At 38.0% G+C, this 17,539-nt stretch overlaps 1 protein-coding gene across 2 annotated transcripts in view; it reads right to left on the bottom strand.

Annotated features, from left to right (window-relative positions):
* Window positions 1-17,539, bottom strand: part of KDR (kinase insert domain receptor) — a 51,843-nt gene that overhangs the window by 13,755 nt on the left and 20,549 nt on the right. For both annotated transcript variants that reach the window (XM_089669261.1, XM_089669262.1), the window contains exons 10-22: window positions 17,334-17,490; window positions 13,451-13,574; window positions 11,506-11,614; window positions 9,810-10,142; window positions 9,556-9,702; window positions 8,452-8,583; window positions 5,231-5,337; window positions 4,720-4,855; window positions 3,066-3,170; window positions 2,873-2,986; window positions 2,272-2,360; window positions 619-772; window positions 280-374 (exon numbers count right to left, since the gene is read on the bottom strand). In XM_089669261.1, the coding sequence (XP_089525387.1) occupies window positions 280-374; window positions 619-772; window positions 2,272-2,360; window positions 2,873-2,986; window positions 3,066-3,170; window positions 4,720-4,855; window positions 5,231-5,337; window positions 8,452-8,583; window positions 9,556-9,702; window positions 9,810-10,142; window positions 11,506-11,614; window positions 13,451-13,574; window positions 17,334-17,490 (1,802 nt within the window). The remainder of the gene's footprint in view (window positions 1-279; window positions 375-618; window positions 773-2,271; window positions 2,361-2,872; window positions 2,987-3,065; window positions 3,171-4,719; window positions 4,856-5,230; window positions 5,338-8,451; window positions 8,584-9,555; window positions 9,703-9,809; window positions 10,143-11,505; window positions 11,615-13,450; window positions 13,575-17,333; window positions 17,491-17,539) is intronic.

The raw sequence follows: 17,539 nt of genomic DNA on the forward strand, positions 1-17,539 counted from the left end.
TCTTCCAATACCAACAGAAGATGCAGCAACACAAATAGTGAGGCGATGAGTGTGCCATCAGTATATTCCAGTTGAATTTTAATATAATAATACAATTTGGCTATTTTTATAAATCATTTGTCTGCATTCAAATTTGCCTGTGGCTGAAATTGCCATTATGGTGACCTTTTTGAGGGATCAGATATTTGTGTCCAGTTCTTTAACATTCAGAAATACACTGTAAACCAATTATCCAGTTACTTTTTTGCTTTAAGTTCTCACAAAAAAAGAAGCACCTACTTTACGTGAGGCCATAAACTCCATGCCACGGGCCACCTGGAAGCTGTATGAGATGAGGTCCTCCATGCTGAGCTGGTTCTTGCAAACCTCTTCAACTTAGAATAGATAAAATCCCATTAGAAACTGCATGCTGCTGACAATCTCTCATTTTGAAAGAAAACTATTAATATTGTAAACTTTGAGACCTCTGCCTCATGTGTCCTGAAGGAATTAATATGTATGGACTCTTTTTTACAGATGTAAATACTCTACAACGGGCCACAGAGTATTTACATCAATCTGAAGGTTTAAAAATTGAATATAAAAAATGTTATGCCTCACTAAATATAAATGTCCTACCTTCTTCTTCCTCCACATCACTCAGAGATTTCTCTTCTGCAAAACCAGAGCTTGCTGAGCTCTGGCTGCTGGCAATACTGTCCAGTCTCTTCTTCAGATCTCTGGGTGTTTCCACATAGTGCTGTTTGGCCTGTCTGTACCTCACAGACTTGGTCTTCAAAACAGGAAAATATAAGCTTGTCAGTCAGCAGAGAATGCGGCTTTCAGCTTTTGAATATTCAGCTACATTTCTATGGTCTGCACCTTTCACTAAGTTTCACTGAAGTATGCTGTTCAGAGCATATTCTATTACTAAGTAAATGGAAGAATATGTGGACAACATGCTGGCCAAGTTGAAAGCAGGTTTCATGGAATTTAAATGTTGCCTTTGTACATACTGTTTTTGCTCCACAATCCAAAATCATACTTAAAGGCAATCAGCAAGAGCTTACCTGTAATTGTAGGCTGGCCATACGTGGGTCACTTTTTTCATTCAGCCAGCAGGATGAATAGAAAAAAACTGACCCGAATCCCCCATCAACACATTTGATTTGTAAGCGGGAATCCTACTTATTGTGCCATTGTATTCTGACAGTGGGGAATGCCAGAATACACAGATCAGCACTGCATTCTATTGCCTATGGCACTGATCAAAGGAAAGTATACCAACAGGGCAGTTGAACAGAAGATGATCACTAGATTAAATTCTGTTCAACCACAGTGGCCACACATGGATCGAAATCTGGCCAGTCCCTGCTGAAATGTCCAAATTTCGATCCATATTTAGTCTATGTATAATATCTGGCCAAGCAAGTCCACAGGTGCATGCTAAACAGGACCAGTACAAAAACCAGGAGTAACAAACTCAACTGCACAGCACTACTTCTTGTGCTTGAAGCATTATTCATATTTCCATGCACTCGCTGTGCAGCCCCACTCTCTATGGCACTCAAAGCATCTTTATCACAGATGGGTGGCATTTGAGTTGGAGGGAATTTATATTGTAGAAATCAATCAAAAAATTCTTGTAAGAGTAGAATCCCAAAACAGTATAATATTTCATTCAACACTAATATCATATTTCTTAAAAAAAAACTTAATCTTATCAATAAATAATAATAAAAAAATATTTATATATAGTTTTTATCCATACCCATACTAAGACAAGTCTGACCCATAAAAATATGGCACATCACACTCAAAATTTAGGCCTTGTTTATTTCTTGTACTATTGTAAGCACCCAAAAACATCCTGGCTATACATCCAGATATTTTTTTCCCCTCTGCAGATAGGATGATTTCTGGCATTAAATTTGGTTTAATATGTATTTACCAGAATGATGTAGTTAGACCAGAATAGAAATTAGTGAACATGACTTGATCTGGTTAAAATGTTTTGCTAATGGAACAGATACTCTTTCTGCTTATATGTAGACACATTGATATGTCAAAATGTATACTGCTACCCAGTGTTAAGGCTGCATTTATGTGTACGTTTTTTATGTGTAACAACATTCTGCCTCTTGTCCGTGGGATCAGACGGCGGAGACAGGAAGGAGGTCAAACAGCACTCCATCTACAGCAATTCAGTACAATATGTTTAAAACACTTAGGAATGTAAACATATTTAATGATTAAAAGAACATGTTGTGTGTTTCATTAACTTATAAATACCTTGTACAGAACAAAGTCATTCCTTTTACTTCTTAAATATGCAGAGAGGTTTCCAAATTGGCAGTATTCAACAATTACCATCAGTGGACCTGTGGGAAAGAAAATTAAACTTTTTTTTGTATTTGTTTACCTCCAATCTGCCCCCCATTCAGACAACCTCATCCCCTCCTGCCAGGTACCTACTTCTCCAGACCATAAAAAGAAACATGCTAAAAATAAATTATATAGGAAATAGTCTATAAATATTAGATAAAACCTGCAAACATGAATTGTGAGAGTACTTTGCAATCTTTGAAGCTTTAAAGAAATCCAACAAAGTCTAGTCTATATGGCTGACTTCAGTGGTGGTTTTTGAAGTGATCCAACCTAGCTTGTGGCATATCCAATTATAGAAGGGAAGTTTTAAAATAATTGACGTTAAAATGGAATTCCAGGTAAAATGTTTGTATTTGATTTGGGTGGGGAGGAAAAGACTTTGAAACTTTGTATGCTTATATACCTGTGTACCCGTTGGGTAGGATTTCCCCTTATTTATAATAATAAGCATGGAGAAGGATATGAAAAAACTAGAAAGCTGGTAGACAGAATGAGGTGTCCTTACCTCCTAGTTTAGTGCAGGCCCCAAGCAAGTTCACAACATTCAGATGATGACCAATGTGACTGAGGATTTTTAATTCTGACATCAATGCTCTGTATTCACTATCAGTTGCTCCCTCTGTTAAAACAAACATACCGTCATAAAAATATAAACAAGCCAACAATTTGTTAAGATCGGTTGTGAACTTCAAATTTACCTTTCAGCATTTTCACTGCAACAGTTTTGCAAGTGCCAGTTGTATCGATTCCAAAGGCATCAGCTTCCACAACTTGCCCAAAAGCCCCACGACCAAGGGGTTTCCCTGTGTAATGCAAGATATTATAAATGAGAATTCATTATAAGGAAGGATTTCAACGGAAATATACATTTCAGAGTAAATGTCATAAAAAATAATGAATCCAAGTCATGAATCTTTACATCTTTAGTAAAACAGGAATAAATGCTGAATCGGTTGTTTGTGGGATAGACTCATAGCTCTGAAATGGATAGCAATGTGGTCTAAGAGGTATCACTGTTTAAAGAATCTGATATGAACAGTGGAATTCATTTACTAAAGGATAATAGATTATTGGCTCAGGAAAGTGAATGTTCATTGAGCTTAGTAAATAAGATAATGATATGTATACTTTAATCAACCAATTATATGCTGCAAAAATCTTGTTCTTGAACATAATTCAACAGATTCACCTTATTAACTATCATTCACTTGAATGAACATACACGTTTTAAAGTTAACATGCACTTTAGTAAGTGAACAGCCTGTACTCCTTTAGTAAATCAGCCCCACGGTGTGTATACTTAACTTGATATAAAAGCAAAGAACATTGTGTATAGTGTTGTATTTCATAAATATCATTTCTAACTCAGACTTAAAGTGGTTGTTAGGCTGCAATGTAAATGGAAACTAAATCTGCTAAATGTTACTGAAAATCATGTCACTTGTCATTAAATTCTATCGAACCAATCAAACACAGTAAAACTGGACATAGATGGATCAAAATTTGTCCAATTCAGCAGGGACCAGCCAAATTTCGATCCATCTATGGCTGTTCCTGTTAGAAAGAAGCCCGACTTCTTTTGAATGGGAATGAGGGAAATTTTTCTTTTGATCGGTGCTGCAGCGCTTATGAGTGTATTTTGATAGCAGAGGAGTCCCACTGTCAGAATACAATAACACAGCTGGGAGGATTCCTTCACCCATCTCAAATGAGGGGATGGGGAAATTCATCCACCTATGGCCAGCCTAATATTTGGATATGTTCCCATGTTTGTGTGTTCTTTTTTTCCAAGAGATTTGGCTTATTGTGGACATCAGAGTATAAACTTCTCTGATGGGCAAGAATTATACAGATAATATTTTTTTACAATATTATTATGCCATTATTGGATAGTTGTAGTAATATTAAAGTGGCTATAAAGGTAGAAGGTTTTTTTCATCTTAATGCATTCTCTTCATTAAGGTAAAAAAACCTTCTGTACACCCCCCCCCCCCCCTTTACTTACCTGAGCCTGAACTCGACCCAGCACTGTGCCAGATTGCTCTGGCTCACTCCCCACTGGCCATGGAGGCAGCAGTGGGAGTCATTGGCTCCCGCTGCTGTCATGCAATTAATTTGAGGACAGCAGGGGTGTGGCAAAGCTGTGCTCTGTGTCTAAATGGACACACAGAGCACTCTTCGATATCAAGAACACATATGTGCCCCATTGTTATGTGTCACTCAGAAGGCAGGGGACCCAAGAAAAAAGAGGATCTGGGCTGCTCTTTGCAAAACGATTGCAGAGAGCAGGTAAATATAACATATCTATTTTTTAAAAATCCCTTTGCAATCACTTTAATAACAATATCCTACCTAATTTGAGGCGATCTCTTGGAAACTCCCATTTTGCTGAGTCATAGAGTAGTCTTTCACATTGCTCATCAAGCGGCACTTCACCAGGGTCCATAATTATAGATAAATAGCCAGCCTTGAGTTCCCCTTCATTGGGCTGGAAACACACAACACATCTGGTCAACTTTCCATAACAGTGAAATAAATGACAAAATAATTCCGTTTTGTGCCCCTACTGTATAATGCTGAAGAAGCAGAGATCAGCAGGGAGTGTTCACACGGATCATAATTAATTTCTTTCTTCATTACAAGAAAAGAATGCCCAGGAATGTTTTCTTTAAGGGCAATTGCAATTAAAACCAAATTAATACATCTTTAGTAAATCATGGAACAGTTTGATGGCATTGAAAGGGAAAATGTGTCTGTTGACATAAGTACAATGACAAGGACTTGAAACAAAGGGCTTGCAGTCAGTTTTCATTTGTCATGCCAAGCAAATACTGATGGACAGTAGAGAATCTTGAATCATTACCCTCTTTACGGTCCGGAGGATGATTACAAGTAGCATCCAAAAGAACAAGGCAATCACGCCAGTGCCAACCAGAATAATGAGCTCCAGATTTGTTTTCTCTTCAGAGCCTAGGGGGGAAACAATTGGACATTTGACAGTTTATGTCAGCTCTCTGTTTTAGGGTAGCTGTAAAGTCATCAAACATAGTCCATTAAGTCTGAGAAAGGAGGATTACTAAGGAAAATGAGGCAAGCTATGTTGGTTCAACAGAACATTTCTCCTGTTTGATTACTTTAGCATTGCATGGGGCTTTTAACGTCCTAGTTCTATTACTGCACAATCCCATCCTATCTAGCAAGCCTCCTAACTGCTGGTAAGAAACAAACTTCCATTATGAACCATTTATGAAACCATTATTAACCATAAATAAATAAATAAATAAATGAAGTATTAAAGAAATAAAGTATTTTTAAAGCCCAAACTTTTTCCTCTACATTTTGAATAGAGCGAAGGGTCATTAGAGCCCATCAGGATTTTATTGCTTTATTCTCTGTTAGGGCAATTTTCACTCTGTTTGTCACTATCAATACTGTCACCAGAATTGAAAGGAAATTAAAATCTAACACTCTGAATTCTCCCCAGAACAGGAAAAGAGGGGAAATCTCCAGTAGGGACACACTGAGAATTCTCAAAGAGGGGATTTCCCTCACTTTGGAAAGTTTTGCTCTTGCGTCCTGTTGTGTCAACAGGACAGGGCATGAAATCAAATTTCCTAAACAAATTTTCCCCAAATTTTTGAAAATAGATGGCAAAAATCTTCACTACCAAAATGCAAAAAAAAGCTTCTGCTTAAGGTATGCTTTATGTACAAATATTGTACCCTGAACTCCAGCCTCTCACCTGTACTGAAATTGCTAACTCTGATTTTACTATGCACTGTGAGTCTCACAGTGTGCTTTAGAAGCTGCAGCAAGTCAGACAGAGACTGCCTTAATTCCTGATTGAAGGACGTCCAGCATCATCTAGCACTACTTTTCCAGCCTTACTGTGTTTTCCCTTCTCTTTCATTCATTCACAGGATTTCAGATATTTGCATAACTCCTCCCAGGAGCCAGACCACTGCTTGCACCAAAGCTCAAAGCTCCTAAAACAAGTACTGAAGCAGTGTGATGTGATGCTTTCAGGAAGTTATGTACAGCACCCTGCTGTTTCCTACCACTAACCATGATCTGCCGGCATTGCATAGAGAGGCACAGAGACTCAGTGATGACATCACTGGGTCTAAAATAAGGTATGTGATGAAAAGAGAAAGGTTTTATTTAAACATTTCATTAACTTGATGATGAAGGGAGAGGGAGGAACCAGGAAAGGCAAAATATTATTATTATTATTATACAGTATTTATAAAGCGCCATTAGTTCGCTCAGCGCTATAATCAGATTAAACTTCAACATTATGAGTTGACAAGATGTTTTGAGCTTCTGACTTTTAGTAAATACGTGTTGATCTTTCATCTGCAAAGAATATGTTTTTGTTGTTTTTCTTTTTTTGTTTTTTAGGTAAACAGATTACACTGTTCAACAAATTTTTATTTTTTGCCAGTTTTGGAAACAAAAGGATCCATTTCTTAATGAATTTCACATTCTGAGTTCAAATATAACAATGAAATTTGTCAATTGGCTCTAGTTTTTCTGTAAACGGAAAGTTTTCTACTATAGGCGTAATGACTACATAATGCACAATAATTATATAGATAGATGTCTTTCCACAAATATAAAGCAAGTGATATTGACTACATAACAAAGCCTAAATGGCATAATATATTGCATAGGATTACCAAGAAAAATTATAGCCATAAGCTAAGTTGAATCATTTTAATACTTAGGATTCTCACTAGTTTTGTCTTCAGTTTGTGTCGGTTTTGCTTCTCTTGGCTTTTCTCTTGTATTCGAGGAAAGGGCTATCTCTTACAACTGCACGTGACTACACGCTTCAGGTTCTTCCTCACTTGACTCAACCACGAAGGATTCTGGTGCTTTAGGAATTGGTAGCCCCTCTCCATGAGGAACTGGACGTATTGCCGATGGAATATTTGGATAGTGCACAGATAACTTTTTCTTCTTATTTAGCCCTTTTACAATTGGAGGCACCATACAAAAGTAACAATTACTAACATGATCTGTTGGCTCTCTCCAAATCATTGGCACAGCGAAAGGCATAGATGCCTTTTTTCCATTCAACCATTGCTCCAGTGCCGTCCCACAAGAATTGCAGCATATATGTGGTGCCCAGCTCTTGTCCTGGTCTCCTATTTTGCAGCCAAAATACAAGTTGTAGGCTTTCTTAATCATTCCTGTTATCCTTTTTTGTGAGATTAAAGTTATTTCACCGCAGATATAGCAGAAATTATCTGCTTTATTCACACAAGTTCGAGGCATTACTGAGTAGCCTATATAAGCATAAAACGAAATGTAAAGACGCTGTCGAACTACAATCAGCTACAGATACTGCAGCTTTTATGCAGTGAAGTGATGCAATTAAAGGCTAATATTGCATCATCTCAGTATACATGCAATTTTCTATTGGTCACCAGTATCAATTGCGCAATATGCAGCTGAAGTTGCATCATAATTTTGAATGGCTTACGTCATTAGATGGGTGAATATATCATGGAAACTAGAGCCAATCAACATTTTTTAGGGTCATTTTCGTTTTCAGCACCCCAAAATTATGTAAGATTAGCTAATTTTATGCCCAAAACTTTTTACCTGTTGAACAGTGTTATTTCCCTTCTATGGTAATCAGAGGATCATGTGCATACACCTTTGCTGTAGTAGGGAACATTGTTCTGATACTATCTATCACCATAAAAAGGGTTTTTCAAAAACATAAAATAGATTTATTTTTTATTAAATCATTTGCACAAATCTATGTACAGTCCTCTAGTTGACTGTAAGTCAGAAAAAAAACTCTTTTTTCTAAGGGTGACTTCTGGCAACAATATTCTCAGAGCAATGTTGAACTATAAGTGGATTAAATTGATTTTTACAGTGAAATACATCCTGTCAATAAGCATGCAGCCTATTGCTAAAATATTGGAGCATTGTTAAAGACTGATGTGAATAAACACAACACCTGTTATTAATAAGCACAGTCTGTCTTTATATTGATAAGAGGAAGTCAATACAGGGATATATATATAGCGTGAGAGAGATCATTATTTTTTATGAATCAGTGCATACCATTCACTGTAAAGTACATTTCTGCTTGAGCACAACCCAAATCATTGCAGGCTCGGCAGGAATAAAACCCTTCATCTTGTTTTCTTACACGTTGTATAGTCAAAGCTCTGTTATGTTCCCTTAATATTATTCCTGAAAATGAAAAACAAAATCATTTGGAGACAATGGTGATTCTGAAGTCTATTTCTAGACATGTGAAGAATGGTTAGAACCCTTGTAAGGTTTTCATTGCTATCTGTGTGCTCAATGGGATGATTTCACCCTACTCCCTGACTGTCAAAGTATGTGTGATGGACTTCTAAATAGTTTGAAGTGTATCTAAAGTCATTTTTTTTCCTTTGGACAGAGTGACGAGGGATTAGAACCTCTGTCATGTTTTATTGCTTTATGTGTTCTCAATGGTGTAATTTGCCTTCTCTCCTTCACTGGATTGGCCCTAGTTAGTGACCTTCCTGAGGAGAACTGTAAAACTTTGAGTTGTCACTGGGCCAGGAACTCTGGATAACATCTTCCAATGGGGACATTCGTTCCAGTGACAGCTGTTAAGGAGAATGTCCCTTACTTTGGAAAGATCATCTACTTCCTGTTGTGTCTCTAGATATGAAGTGGAGGAAAATCTTTCCTTTGACATCAAAATAAAAAATGTGTGTTTTAACCATTCTCTAAACTATCTAAAATGAAAAACAACATTCTGACTTCTTACAAACAATGTTCTGGCTGGAAATACTTTATGGTTTGAAAGAGATTGCAATGACAAGGTAACGTAGTATCCACCAGGTTGTGATCATTTCTAGGATGGCAGACAGCATAGTCAAGACCCTCCATGATTTCAGTTGGAGCGGCTCTTTTTCAAACACAAAGAGTTGGAAAATATCTGTTTGAGTGTGGCCAGAACCTTCCCTTTTCTTTGGAGAGGGAAGAATGAGCCGTGCCACTCACAAACCACAATTATTGTCAGCTAGATATTGTGGTGGGATAGATGCTCCAGTCATTCATTTGAGGATGGACAAATATCTCCCTACCCATTGTTCTAAAGGAGGCATCTGCCTGTGTAGTAAATTAATCTGACATGCTTAGATGAGATTATTTTTTATCTTTTGTTACCTGAGTCTCCAACCAGAGCCTGGGAATTTTTGAACCAAATGATCTTTGGATCAGGAGTACCAGTGGCTTGGCAGCGCACCTCCACCGTTTCACTAATATTGGTAGTCTGGTTCTTCAGTTCAGGGTAAATAAAAGGAGCTTTCAGTGCTGTGTGAAAACAGGAATATGTAAGATGCCATGCAGCATATTTATGGACTTCAATTATTTGCATTTGAATACAAATATGCCTCTGGTATTACAAATAACAGTCTTACCGAGAATATTTAATTCTATGATAGAACATTCCTTCTTCTGCATCTTCCTATTATATGCTTCACACATATAGACACCATGGTCACGCCAAGAGATGTCTTGTAAATACAGCTCTGAGGTGACATTTACTCCATTTGTATCCACTATAGAGGAATCCATTTCCGTTTTACTGAAAGTATTTAAGTTTTCACAGCTGACTTTTGATACTGGTCTAGCAGAGCGCAGCTTGAACCAGGCTGGTTTCTCATATGTATCTCTATCAGCGTTGCATCTGATGGTCACATTGTCCTGTTCGGTGAGCTTGCCTTCAGGGTTCATGCTGATGCTGAGCTCCCCTGAAAGACAAAAGTAATCATCTTGCATTGTGCTGACAACTTAAAGTGAAATTTGATTATTTGATATTGGTTACTATATTGTGTACATCATTATTGCTCCTTAAACTGCCTTATCAAAAAATCTGAATGCCATCATTTTCAGTCAGTAGAGCCATTGCTCACAGTCTATGAACATTCTAAAGCTTTGTACACATGAGCTGAAAATCAGCCGAAATCCTGCCGAACCGGCCGACTTTCAGCTCGTGTGCACAGCTGTCTGTTTTACAGAAGCCGGTTTCATGAACAGCTTCTGTCGAGCGGGCATGCTGATAAATCAACATCCGACCCACATCCGATCAGTGCCTTGAGCCAATAGTTGCCAGTGCTGATCAGTGTGTTCTAGTAGGGGGGAGTCCTCCTGTCAGAACACAAAGGCACAGCGGAGGATATCACCGCCTTAACATTGCTTGTGTTAGTAAGGCAATTTCAGGTTTCTTTTCTTTCTTTCTTTCTCATCGGGTTGAATGAAAAAAAAAATCTTCTAGTGTGTACCTGGCTTTAGGCTGAGCACCTACTGCACTAACCAACAGACAACTATCACAATTATCATTGATCCCTACCATACCAGCTGCATCTACTATGTATATTATTATGCACTCCATGGCTTCCCTACAGCCCAGTCACTTGTGGAAATCATGCAATGGGAACAAGGGTCCTAAGTGGGGAAAAACTGCTTTGACTAAAGGATGAAAGAACCTCTGACTGGCCATAGATATGATCATTTTTCAGCTGACCTCACTAAATAAATGAGAAATGTGAATGACTGCTTTTTGCAAAAGCTAGAAAAAAATTCCAGAAAATTTGTCATCATCCTGTTCACTAGTGATGTACCATCCTTTACAAATACGTTACGGTGAATCCCCATCCCACTAGCATAGGTGATTGTCATAAAATAACTCAATAATGTCAATAATGTTGGTCTGCAGAGAATTTTTGCATTTTCTTGGAAAACCAGTTATTTCCTTTGCCAGTTTATTTGTTTTCTATCAGTTTTGTACATGAAGGCAATTAATTGGTGTACAAGTTCACTAAATCTTTGCCCAATCAAATCAATATTTAAAACATGGGATCATGGCTGGTCTTGCTATAATGTCTGTTCAGCCCTGTAACAATTTTATAGTGAAACTCATGATGTAAAAGAACACTGAAAGAGGGGCATTTGTATTAATTCCACACATTTCTGTTTGTTTCAAATACCAGATTAGGTAAAAGAGGATTTGAAGTAAACCCAAGACTGATGGCCATGAATAAAATGTACACTTTTTAATGACCTCAAAGTTTAATCTAGAATAATGGCAATAAATTGTTTTTCTTTTAAACTTACGTGTAACAAGAAAAGCAATGGTGTGTTCATCTTTTCCTACTTCATTTGTGGCCGAACATTTGTAAATTGCAGAAACATTAGCTGCTGCAATAAACAGCTTGCTCACAGTCTAAAGAAAGGAAACAAAAGCTGGGTATTAGTGATGTTGATGTTTTATTAAAGCATAGCTCCATTAAATTTTTTTCTTCCTCCCATGCTGTGGGACTGTGCCCGTGCATGGGTTAACTGCTTGTTTTGTCGAGGGGTGCACTGAAAGGCTATACTAAACCGATCCTTTGATTCTCTGGAAAACTGTGCTCCCCGCATCCAGCAATGGACTGTTCCTGCTGTCCTCACATCAATGGTCTATGGGTGAGATGACATCAGGAACAGTCCATTCACAAGACTGCTAGCATACAGGGGGGCAGGAGCAGCAGGGACCTTGCGCTGGAAGGATCGGCATATTAGGTGAGTATACCTCTGCTCTGAAATCTCCTAGAAAAAAACGAGCAATTAACCCATGCAAATTTGCCCAGAGTTCTTCTTTAAGAAGATTAAAGATCAACATTATATATAGTTATTTTCTCAAGTTACTCTAAAGCTCAATTCCAGACAAGTAGCTAAATACACTGATTATTTATATATGTGCTCAGGGAGTCACGCACAACCCACTATTGAGCTAATTCCTGGGCTAATTCTTCACTATCTCACACTATATATATATATATATATATATATATATATATATATATTCACTGTATATAGAAGCCATTTAACAGCTAAATGATTTGCATTTCTATATTTCCCATCCTAACATTACTTTCTCTGTGATAGCTGAAGACTCTAGCAAAGGCAGTGTTTTTTCTTATTCCTAGCCTTCTAAATGACAGTGAAAGAGCAGCAGCAAACAGATGAGGCTATCTCTCTGCTCTATCCTCCTATCACCATGTTCTTTGTGTGGATATTTGCATGTCTCCCAGTCCTGCCCCTACCCCTCCAACTGTGAGTGTGTTAATGTTGCTGTACAGAGGAGAACAAGAAGCTGATACTGTATTTATTCCAGTCACTTACACTGGCTGCAACAACAAAATACATTTAATGATTTATTAATGACTACCTAACTGCATTATTATGTGCCTTTGTATCTACCTGGAGTTTAGCTTTAAAAGTGGCCATACATGGAGAAATTTGATTATTTATAAACTTACATAATCTTTATTTTTTGGACACATAAATCCACTATTTAATGAATGTTGTCCACACCTAGGACACAGGATTTCAAAGGTTATCTTAGTCATCAATGCCTTTTAACCAAAGATTAAACAAGGGGGCACATTATCCCATATACTATCTTCTGATTTTTAATGAGCACAACATTGATTGCACACACAGCAGCAACCACTGTACATCATTGCTTAGGGTGGGTTTCTTGATGGTGATAATAGGGGATTATACAATTTACATATATATTTCATATTAGCATGTTAGGCCCAATTTTTCTCACCTATTGCCCCTTTAAAGCATATCAAAAAATAATAAAGAAGAACTACACTTTATCTGAGCATCACAAACCAAAAGGGCTATTAAATTATTTTTAATATTCAAAGCAAACTTTCTATCCATCCATGTGCCCATGCTTTATTTTTCTAAGAAATCATAACACTTCTGGCCATGGCCATCTTGAGTAAGGGCAGATGATCATGTAGCAATTACTTCTTGGAATCCATCTGCCCTTAGCTCAGGCATACAGGCAGGAGGGTGTGATTAGCTGAGAAAACACCTCCTGAAGACTGCTGGGATGTATGACATCATTTGCCTAGGCATGGAATCTAGGAAGTAACTAATGAAATGTAAAAAAAAACAGTTTAAACCAAGTAAATATGATATACTGTCCTATCTATTTACTAATGCTAGCAGCTCAAGAATTAAAAATAGTCAATGTTGATTGAAAGAGTGAAGTTTTCACCTTTTTTTTTCCTTCTATGACATCTGTATGAGTTTCATGCATCTCAATTGTATTGCCTCCATGTTTGTCTGGAATATTCCTCCAGTTTGGGCAGCTGTAAGTATTCCTCTTTTCACCTTGCACTCTGAATAAAAGGAAATGTAGACCTTTTAATAACACACGCATTAATCAGCATACATAACAAAAATCTATAAAAAAGACACTTGAGCTTTATGTGGCATTCTAGATCAATGAAGCATGTCAAGATCAATACATGGTAAATAAATAGTATTATCCGGGTGAAAAGGTGAACAGCCGACATCCTTTCCAAAATTAGATCCCATATTTGGAAGGGAGGAAACAGAGGCGGGGACTCGTAGAAGATAGAAAAAACAGGTTCATTCATAAGTTCTTAATTCTCCATATGAAGCTAAATAGAAGAGCCACAAAAGCCTTCTAAAAGACCTTTCTGTGGGATGGTAGGAAGTGCAATGGTTCCAAAGGAAGATGTTAAAGGAAGTCACCTGGTCAACAACAGCAGGAAAGCAGAATACTCTGGTCTCTAAAGCAGGAAGCCTGGACCTGTGCAGGGGTCTGATAAGGGAAGTCATGTGGGCTTAGCACAGGATCCTTGTCTGTCATCTGTGCATCAATCAGCACGTTTCCTCTCAAATGGCCTTTCACCCAGATAACACCAAGCATTTCAAGCTTAATTATGATGTCAAACTACTGTACCAAAAAAGACGAGATAAAATGTTCATTCACAGAGAAGTACCTATGGGTGAGCTAATCAGATAGAGATCCATTACAGTAGTGTTCTCTTAGATAAAACAAAGAGTTTGGGAGTGTGCCACTTCTGTAATCCCAACAAAATGACTCAAACTAAAGCTCCATACACACAATGAGAATAATAAACAAATGATCTTCCTTTTTTATTTTGCATGCTAGTCTCATATCGAAAGTGAAGAGGTTACTAAAGTTATGAAAATTCTTCTATGACAAAATAAAAATTTGTAAGAGTTGTAATGTATTTGTATTGTATTTCAGGACAAAAACTGTACTGATTAAATGAAAATCGTATGATCTGGTATTGTATGAGAAACATGTTTGTGCTTGTCCCTTTAATCAATTTTGGACGAAAGCTGTGTACTAACGATCACATTATCATACAATCGCTTTGAATGTGAGAATTTTTGTACAATTTTCTGATTGTGTGTACTAGGCTTTCAGAACACTAGAAGATGCCTCTGTCATCATTAACACTATTAAACACTCCATGACCTTCCCTTAGGCTTGGGAATGGCTAGCTTAAAGAGATCACATTTTTATAGATAAACAGGCTAATTAGACTCTGTGCATAAACCCCTATCAAATAATGGGCAATGTATCTATGCCTATGCAGCCATACAGGAGAACAGTCATTCAAGCCTACTTGGTGGGACTTCCATGGGTTCATTGCTATTTGATGTTCAGCTGGTTATCCATGTGCATACAGTGCTTGATGGATGCAGGCTCAATTTCCCTCTTTGATGACCCTGACATTTTCACACCTCAATGACACTGTTGCAAGCATATAGTACAGTTGCTGTGAACTGAAGAATCTATTATACATCATCACCAACTTGTGTTGAATTGTTGAAGTGAGATTGTGTATGGTCCTATTTAACACCCATTTAAACTGTTTCGTATCTGCAATCCCTCTCTGCCAATCCCTCCACTGGCTTCCCATTGTCCAAGGGATACATTTCAAAACATTAACAATAACATATAAAGCCATTTATAACTCTATCCCAAATTACATCACCGATCTTGTCTCCAAATATCACTCAAACCGTACTCTCCGCTCCTCGCATAACCTCCTGCTCTCTAGCTCCCTTGTCTCCTCCTCCCATGCTCATCTCCAGGACTTCTCCAGAGCTTCCCCCATCCTCTGGGACTCTCTACCCCAATTTATCAGACTATCGCCTACTCTGCTCACTTTTAGGCAAATCTTCTATTCCTCCTACCAGTCCATCCCCCACAGTTATTACCTTTTGTACCACTAGCCCCTCCCTTTTAGACTGTAAGCTCCAAGGAGCAGGGCCCCTAACCCTCTTGTATTGAACTGTATTGTTGTTGTATTGTCTCTCGTTATATTGTAAAGCGCTGAGCAAACTGTTGGCACTATATAAATCCTGTATACTACTAATAATAATAACACCATTATACAAGGTGGTATACTAACTTTCTGCAACTTTGACATTCTGGAACTAAAGGAACTTGTCACTTTTTCTTCAACATTTAATTGTGCTATAGGCATCATTGTTTATGGGTTGATGTGTTATATATACATACAGTATGATAAATATTTTTTAGCACCTAGAAGTGCATTTTCGGTAACTGACCTTTATGTTAGACAAAAACAAGTTTCATTATTGACATTAGGGCCCTGCTGTGCTTGCCTATAGTTTTTAGATAGGGGTTTATGCACAGGGTCTATTTATCTGTTTTGGAGGATTACAATAAAAAGCTTTTACTGAAATATTTGTCTATTTGCACATAGATCTATCATAGAATACCTTAAACAAACCATTCAAGTCTAGCTTAAAGAGACTATCAGAAATCTAACAGCATATAGAAAGGCATCTAGAGGTATCTTCATTGAACTTTGCTATGGTTGAATGCTGGGCCACTCTGAACAGGCAAAGGTATGACACTCTAGGTAGTAAACTTTAAATGTACTAGAAGCATGATCAGTCACTTTAATGGTATCCACAGACATGAGATGACCTCTATCTGAAACGGCCACAGTTGACTAAAATAGGCAATGGCTGTTGTGTGAGAGTACCACCAAAGAAGTTTGATGAGGTTAACACCAAAAGAACAGACTGACTGCCTGTACACTTAAATGCCATTTCGTGTTTATGGGTTCCTTCAGATTTTTATAACCTAAAGGTGAACAGAATTCCAGTGAAAATTGTATTTTTAATTTCCCACAGAAAGGGTTTAAGCCAGGCCACAGCTGGTTAGAACCTCGGCCAGTTCAGGAGGATACGGCTGAGATTCGAACCATGTATGATCAACTATCATCTATTGATCAACTTGGGTACCACCAGCCTGGTGGATTTTACATGCAATTATCATCAGCGGCTGTTTTAGCTGCTAGCAATAATCACTGTCCAGGGGCGGACTGACCATTTGGAAACTCGGGCACTGCCCGAGGACCCGGGGTCAGTAGGGGGCCCCATGAGATAACCCTGGTACCTTTTCCATAGGCTTTTTTGTGTTTGAGCAAGGACACAGGGGCCCCATGATCACCTATTGCCCAGGGGCCCGATGAGTTGTCAGTCCGCCCCTGTCACTGTCTAATAATTACTGTCCCTGCCAGGAGAACACAATAGCTTGGTGGGAGGGATTCACCTGTCAACACTGACTGTGTTGAGGAGGGATTCGAGTGGTTTTGCAACCTGTAGTTGCAGGAAAGAAATTTCCACCATCTATGGCCAGCCATAGAGTCTGAACTTTGTGTCATGTTCATGCTGGTTGTGTCCTAATTGCAGAGATTTGCCCTCAATCACTGCCCCTGTGACATTGGGACAAGAAATAAGAAGTGTGAGTGTCACTGGCACAAGAAGACATAAAAACTAGACATATTATTTTAACCCTTCAGCACTTTACTAAATAAAGAGGCTTTTTATCATGTTCATGTCCTCCATAGAGATATCACATTTTTTTCTGTTCTTGTGATACTTTGTGAAAGAGATAGGAAGTGAGGGTAAGTCATTCAAGTAACATAAACAGCACAAACTTAACAAAAGATCTGAATCGTACCCACTCAAAAACAAAAAATAACTGGCTGAAGTTGGGTTTTGGATGAGTTTTAAAGGGGAATGTCATATTTACAAGACCTGAGCAGTCCACTTACTGAGATGATGGGATGCATTCCTCCAGCAGTTGCCATGTCCACTGGATGTTAACTGGTGCTGGAATCCCAGATGCAGTACAAGTTAAGGTAGAACGTTTGCCAAACTTGATTGATTCCACAGAAGTAGATACTGCCTTTTCACATATGTGTGGAGGGACTAGAGAGAAAGATAAAGTGGGTTTTATCCTCTCTTTTCACTTTTTTTT

This window comes from Staurois parvus, unplaced genomic scaffold (genome assembly GCF_062004578.1).
Source record: "Staurois parvus isolate SC_StPar_1 unplaced genomic scaffold, SC_StPar_1.0 ptg000071l, whole genome shotgun sequence".
Classification (NCBI taxonomy): domain Eukaryota; kingdom Metazoa; phylum Chordata; class Amphibia; order Anura; family Ranidae; genus Staurois; species Staurois parvus.